This window comes from Egretta garzetta, unplaced genomic scaffold (genome assembly GCF_000687185.1).
Source record: "Egretta garzetta isolate BGI_Z169 unplaced genomic scaffold, ASM68718v1 scaffold392, whole genome shotgun sequence".
NCBI lineage: Eukaryota > Metazoa > Chordata > Aves > Pelecaniformes > Ardeidae > Egretta > Egretta garzetta.
Window position 1 is genome coordinate 142,034 of NW_009258761.1, and position 7,193 is coordinate 149,226.

Sequence of the window (7,193 nt, forward strand, 5' to 3'; positions counted from 1 at the left end):
TGACCCCCCGCCGGAGGACAGCAGCCAAAAGCGAAGACCATGGCCACTGTGCTGGGGTCAAGCTTCCTCTGGGAATAGGGAGAGCTGGGGGGAAGGAGCAGCACCCCCCCGCCCCCGCCATGCTGCAGAAAGGGGCTGCAGGGCTGGGAGCTGCAGTGGGGGGGTCCCAGTGCCCTGCAGAGCCGTGAGCTGGAGCAGGGGGGGTCCCAGCACCCTGCAGGGCTGGGAGCTGCAGCGGGGGGGTCCCAGCACCCTGCAGAGTTGTGAGCTGGAGCAGGGGGGGTCCCAGTGCCCTGCAGAGCCATGAGCTGCAGCAGGGTGGGTGTCCTGGCAGACCACACTTTTTTGGGACTGAAAAGCCGAAAGGAAAAGAGAGAGGAGCAGGGCAGTGGGGGTGGCGGTGTTTCCATGCCCCTTGCAGAGCAGACTTTTTGCCGGGTGGTCTGGGAAGCATTTTCCAACACATGGGGCCAAGTGCTATAAATACGCCCGGCACTGTAATTGTGTAATGCGCCTCCTGCCCAGCATCGGGTCGCCGTGCTGTAGCCGGCACTGCTGCGCATGGCATGGGGCCATCCTGGCTCAGCAGACCCCCTGGGAGCCCCGCGTGCCCCCAAACCCCCTGTGCCGATAAACAGGAGAGCAGAGGGTGCTGTTCAACAAGGACTTTGGAGCCGGGGAAGATAAACAGGGGAAGGTTGTGAAAGCACTGCCGGGGGGGGGGGGGGGTGTCCATGCCTTGCCCTGACTCTGGGGCAGCTCCGAATATCCAGATGGAGTATTTTTAGCCCCTCCAGGATTCAGGAGCGCAGCCCTTGAACTGGCAAGAGACCCAGATGGGCTGTGCCCTGCCCCCAACCCTTGCTGTGCTACTGTCCAGCTTTATGAGAAAAACCTGAAGGCATCTGCAAGAATTCCTGCGGGAAAGATCCTTCCCACGTGGGGACTGGGAGGGGTGCCCACTGGCATTGGGTTCCCCAGCCCGGCATGGCCTGTCCCCTTGGCTGTCACCGTCACGGCATGACGTGCATTCCCAGAAAGGCGCAGTGGGATGGATGGGGTGCTCGGTGGCTCTCCTCCCCCTCCAGCTCTGGGAATAAGCACACCGTTGTGTGGCCAGGGTGAAAGACTGGGGTCCGAGAGCAGCCCCCAGCCCTCTCTGCTACTCTGCGTTTGCCGGCATAGAATGGGTCCCTTGTGTTGTGGTGGAGGTTGGCTGCATGTTGGCCCCGGGGCAGCTGATCGCTGGGTTTCCTTCAGAGGCATCTTTATCCAGGGGGGTTGCAGCGCTGCGGTTTGTGCCCTTTGATGTCACCAAAACTCCCCAGCGCGGCTGAGCCGCGGGCACCGGTTGCCGCTACCCTGAGCACGATCTGGGCACACATCTCCCCAGATGAGGATGCAACCAAACTCACTGCGAGGCCGGTTAATCCTCTTCTGAGGCAGATTACTTGCTGCAGCTGGGGATGCCAAATAAAAATCAGATTTGAATAAAGGTTGCACGCGCACCAGACTCTTGCAGGCAAAACTCCACTGCGGGAGCGCAGGCTCAGGCGCGGCTGCGGCGCTGAGCAGGTCAGCAAACAACAACAACAAAAAAGGGGAAAAAAAAGAAGAAATCGCGTTCCAGTGGCAGTATTTTTAAACAGCAGAGTCTGTGGAAGCCATAACTAAACCCAACCCAAGCCCTGCTTTGCACACGCCAAGATTTGCTGTGCTCAGCAGAGATGTGGAGCACAGAAATGCTGTTAAAACCCAGATACCAATCCAAGGGCGCAGGTGAAGGAGCCCCTCACCTCTTCCCAGCCGGCACAGCGTGGGGCTGATCCCAACCCTCCTCAGGAATGGCTGAGCCACTGCGGGAATGTCCTGGGTCCTCTGTGCTAAGCTGGACCCGCTGGGTCCCCGCTGGGCTCTCGGGATGGAGGAGAGCGTGCCTATGCTCTGGCAGCCCCAACACAAATAGGAAGCGAGCATGGAAAAATACAACCGGATTGCTCGCAGCCCCGCTAAGCTGGAGATGGGAAAAGGGCCCAACCTGCACAGAGGTGGAGGAGCCAGAGGCATGGCATGGAGCATCGCTCAGTGCTCACTGTGGGCAGGGGGGCTCTGAGCGCCAGGGACCAATTCTGCTGAGGCACAGCACTGGCAGAGTGACCCAGTTAATCCCAGTGCAGAGTGGGACCAGGCGCAGGGTGGAGCTGGGTGCCTGCAGGGTGATGAAACGAGGGGAGGGAGCGCTCCCACATCCTGACAGCCACGTGAGCCACATGGCTCCGGGCGATGGGAAGCGTGGGCAGAGCTGGTGAGCAGATCCAGCAGAAGAGCAATAGAGAAATATCCACATAATGTCTGGGTTTCAAGAATTTATTTCAAACAAAAATTCCCCAACAAAAAGTCATACAAAAAGAATAATCCAAGACAAGGGTGGTCATTATAAAAGTGTTCACAGATAGAAAAATCATCTGAACAATCCGCAGCGAGCAGAGCGCAGCCCCGGCGCGAAGGCTAAGGCACGCCTGGCTTTGGTTGTGCGCGGGGAAGCGAGCAGCCCCACAAGCAGGATTGTCTCAGTGAGGGAATGCAAAGGTCCTCAGCACCCAAACTCTGCTCAGGTAACGCCGGAGCGAGCGGGGTCAGCCCCTGGCACACATGCTCAAGCAGTCCTTGCTGCAACACCCACCTCACTGGTTCCCACATGGGTGAGCATGTTGCTGCTGTGTCCTCACCGTGCCGGGGCCACTGACCCCTTTACAGGCGCAGGATCAAGCCCATCCTGAGCAGGACTCCTGGCCCTGAAGGACTCATTTCAACTCCACATCTCCCATCAGCATTGGTGGCTGCCACCAGCCTCGGGCCAGGCTTCTTTCTCTTTTCCTTGGCCACCAGGGAGATGCCAGAGCCACAGCCCCAACACCCCCATGGTGGTACCAACAGTTTGGGTTGGTTTGGGGGTTGGTTTTCAGCCCTATTGTGGGGGAGGCATCAGCACATTGCGCAGATTTGGTGTTGACACACAGGAACCACCTTTCCTGCTCTTGGTAAACAGCACCAAAATGCTGCCGCAGATCATAAATTCATCCCCCAAGTCCTCTGCCCAGGTAACAGCCCATGGAAGCCTTCACAGTTTTGGTAGACTAGCTCAAGCCATTCCCCCTGCAGGCATCACCAGGCTGGCAGCAAAGATTACCAGCAGCCGACGAAGTCTCTGCTTCATCTGGCCAGCAAAAGGAACTGCAATCTCAGGTGAATTTATGGAATTGCACAGTGAGCTACTGCAGAAGGGCTGCACCTGCATCACCACAGGACTCAAACCCGAGCAAGATTAAAATATTCTCTAGTAATCCTGAGAAATACCTCCAAGCTCCTGTTTTCCATGACAGGAGTTGCCAGAGCATGGCCACTGCAGGCAAGGGGAGAGCAAATATCCCCCCTTTGAGCCCCCAAATCCTGGGGCAGTTATTAACCCTCCGCATCCTGCCCAACCACACATGGAGCCGCTCCGCACCACAGAGTCTCACGTGTTCTCCTACCATGCGCAAGTCCACAGCACCACGCTTGGTGTCGGTCTGTGGGACAGTCACGACAAGAGGAGTTGAGGGCAGCGAGCGGAGCCGGGGTCTCGGCGCTGCAGGAGCTCCGGTCTCACAGGCACCGCATCCCCATTTCCAGACCGAAGTGCTGCGAGGGTGCAAGCTTTCATCCCAAGGGATCGCTACACTGTCAGCTGTGCTTCTCTCAACAGGTCATGCAGCGTGGACGGATGTTGTCTGCAGGGGGGTTTGGATCAATCTGCAAAGCCAAGTTCAGAGTCAAAAATCTCAGTAGTGGGCACATCCCAGCCATCTCCACCAGCCCTCCCAGCCCAGGGGGATTTGTTACCTCCGAATACAGCGGAGGTGGTCGGAAACGGAACTCCTGGATGTAGGCAAAGAAGGGACCTTCCAGGATGCCGCCAAGTTCACTGCGGCATGGTGGACCCAGGCTCTGCTCAGCCTCTGGGCTGGACACAACTGCTGAGTATTCAGGGGGAGCTGAAGAGAGAAGAGATCAGGGAAAAGGAAACACTTTCCATTAATGGGGGACATGCACGTAAGAGAGCTTAAAATCCACTATTTCCCGAACCCTCCCAGTTCTCTGGCAAAGGAACCCAGGAGATGCAGCACCACAACCAAAAAATTAAGTAAAAAAGCAAAAAAACTGGTCCTGGAGCAAGAGACAAGGTTGAGAACTTGCCCTGACCCTCGCTACCCACAGCAGGTTGACCAGGGGGGTCTGCAGCACCCAGACAGATCCCGGGGAGAGGGAGACGCTCACCCTCTGGCTGCTCCGGGATGGTGCTCAGCCAGTCCAGGTTAACACTGTACTGGCTGCTGACGCTGGACGTGCGGCTCCCGAAGGGGTGCAGTGGGATGGTTCCGATGACAAGCGGCAGTTCAAGGAGCAGCTTGGACGTCCCAGGAATATCCACACAAACCTGCAGAGTCAGGAGACAGCAGGGAAGCTGTTGGTGTTTTCCCAGTCTGGAGGGGCAGATACCTCCCCAGAGCACTGGTTCAAGCTGGCCAAGAGGGAATTCTTGCAGTGGGATGCAAAGGGAGATGCAAATGCTCCTGCATGAGCCCTCAGGCTGTGCACAAGCAGCAAGGGGCCACGGGGAGAGCAGCCGCAGCTGCACAGGGGGAGCCCAAGACCTTTTACAAATCACCAGCCCCAAAATCTCTGCACCAGCCCAAAGCCAGCAGCACAGCTCTGGCGAGAAGGGGAAAATGCTCAACGCTGAGCTGAACTGCCTGCACTGCTCCCCGCGAGGTCCCTCACCTTCAGGGAGTATTCCACCTGGATGATGCGGCACTGGAGGATGGATGGACCCACCGGCGGGATCTTCAGCGCCCGCCCGTGCCACACTTCCCGCTTCCCGGCGGCAATGGAGTCACCGACGATGCTGGTCACCACTGACTTCTTCTGCTTCTTGGTGCCCCGAGCAATGAAAGTCTGAGTCTGGATGATGGCAGCCTTGGGCACCACCGCTCGGCTTGTGCAGTTGTCAATCTCAGCAAAGATAGGGATGACCTCACCTACCAAAACAGACGCATACACTGGAGGAGGGGAGATGGAGCCTGGTCCTGCCTTAAGGAATTCCTGCAGAGGATCACTGAGGGTTGCTCAGGTATCCGGCACCAGAGGCACAAGGTTTAATCTGGTGGGAGCGTGTCCTGCGGAGCTGCCCACATTGGGTGCACACGCTAAATCTGACTTCAATTTGTGCCAGAAGTGAAGAGCCCAGGTCACAGTAACCCTAAATCCTCTCCCACTGGGGTCTACCCCACGGCCCGTGGAGGTTCAAGGGCCGCCAGCACGTCGGTCTCACCTGGGGTGTAGCCTTTTCGGTCAATCTTGGCAGTCACAGAAACCTGGCCACGATTGCAGTACCAGGCACGAGCAAGTTTCTCTTTAGCACCTGCCTGGGGAGCCTGGAGAAAGGGAAATATTTAAGCTATTTAGCAAGAAAGGATGAAACTCAAAGCAAACACCTCCCTGGTGCTGAGAACCTGCCAGGGAGCATCAGCAACTTCTTAGGAATCTGATGCAAGATGCTTTTGCAATGCACTGAAGTTTCCAAAAACTAAGAGACACAGATGACCTGTGCCCAGTCCAGGTAACACTGGAGGGCACAAGTTACGGGGGGGGCAAATATTCCCTCTGGAAATCAGGCCTGCATTGTAAGGCTGGAGGGGAGGCAGGCACCCTCCCCATGGGCTTCCCAGGGAAGTTCTGGATGGCGCTGCCCCGAGGCGGAGCAGGGGGAGCTCACCAGCAGCGCAGGCGTGTTGATGTCGATGGGTTCAATCACTGTGAACTCCTTCTTCACCTTCTTCACTGTCGACCAGGGTCGGTGCAGTTTGGCTTTCACCCAGTAGCGCACGTTGCCGTGCTTTCCCTCGAAAGAGGTAGCCAAGGTCCTGTGTTGGAGCAATAAGCAATTTAAAAGGGCTTTGCTTGAAGAATCTCGTTTTTCAGGTGCCCTGTGTCCCGTCCCTGCCCACCCCACCCCGGACCTGTGTCATAGACCAAGCGGCTCCTCTCCCCTTTTTCATTAAGGCAAGAAAAAATGTCAACTTACTCGGGGAGCTGGAAGGTGAAGGGGAACTCGTGCCTTCCTGCCTGCAGGACAGTGACTTCACCATTGTCTGTGGGCAAAACAGATTTAAGACGTTTATCTCCCTCCTGCAGAACTTCCTCCCTGGGCAAATGGGTGGCAGAAATGTACAGTTCACAGCAAACGAGCAGCAAGATGGCACAGGAATATTTTTGCTGGGGTTAAACCACAGTGGCAGTCACACAGTGGCAGTCACACAGCTGCGACACGAGAGCTGGGCACGTCCCGCGGGTGCCCAGCACTGCCTGCTTTCCACGTGTCTCCAGGCACGCACGACCCAGGGGCACCTCCTCAGAGAGTCAGGCAGCTTCCCAGGGTGGGCTCTGCTTCACCCTGCACCGTGGCTCGGTGGTGAGAGCCCAGAGGTGCCCTCTGGAAGGGTGGCCAGCCCATTCCCAGGGGCAGCCAAGCCCCCCCAGGGTTTGCACCCCCATCCTGCCTGCATTGCACAGAGCGGCTGGCATTGGAAGGGACCTCTGGGGATCATCTCCAACCCCCCTGCTCACAGCAAGCTCCTGAACCTCCACAGGAGTTTTCCAACGCTGCTTCCCTGCCAGGGATCACCCACAGCAAAGAGGCAGTCTTGTGTGGGGCCAGTCCCTAGCCAGGGTGCCCCGTACAGTACCCAGGACCCCAGGGTGCACTCAGGATTTGAGGTGTCTGGAGGCGACCTATGCACCCAGTCCCCAGAACTCCCAGTCTGTAAGGCTTTGCCACGCACCCAGATTTCAGCTGGCTGGGGTGCCTGGGGCACCCAGCAGCCAGGGCATCCCAGATTTCAGCTGGTTGGGGTGCCTGGGGCACCAGCAGCTGGGGTATCCCAGGCTGCCCCACACACCCACAATTTCAGCCCCGGGGTCTCCGGTGCACCCACATCCCCACTCTTGGAGTCGGCCGGTGCATCGGAGCGCCCTGGGGGTGCCCCACCCGGGGGTGCCGTACCGGGGGAGGGTGCCACACCCGGGGGTGCCGTACCGGGGGGTGCCGTGCCCGGGGGGAGGGTGCCGGACCTGGGGGTGCCAGCAGCGTGTCG

At 58.2% G+C, this 7,193-nt stretch overlaps 1 protein-coding gene across 3 annotated transcripts in view; it reads right to left on the reverse strand.

The window, feature by feature from the left end:
• Nucleotides 1-2,366: 2,366 nt before the first annotated feature.
• ARRDC2 (arrestin domain containing 2) overlaps nt 2,367-7,193 on the reverse strand; it is a 14,684-nt gene continuing 9,857 nt past the window's right edge. For all 3 annotated transcript variants that reach the window (XM_009649314.2, XM_035889024.1, XM_035889023.1), the window contains 7 exons: nt 6,125-6,191; nt 5,816-5,963; nt 5,372-5,474; nt 4,822-5,078; nt 4,318-4,477; nt 3,883-4,034; nt 2,367-3,792 (listed from right to left, as the gene is read on the reverse strand). In XM_009649314.2, the coding sequence (XP_009647609.1) occupies nt 3,739-3,792; nt 3,883-4,034; nt 4,318-4,477; nt 4,822-5,078; nt 5,372-5,474; nt 5,816-5,963; nt 6,125-6,191 (941 nt within the window). In that variant the 3' untranslated portion in view covers nt 2,367-3,738. The remainder of the gene's footprint in view (nt 3,793-3,882; nt 4,035-4,317; nt 4,478-4,821; nt 5,079-5,371; nt 5,475-5,815; nt 5,964-6,124; nt 6,192-7,193) is intronic.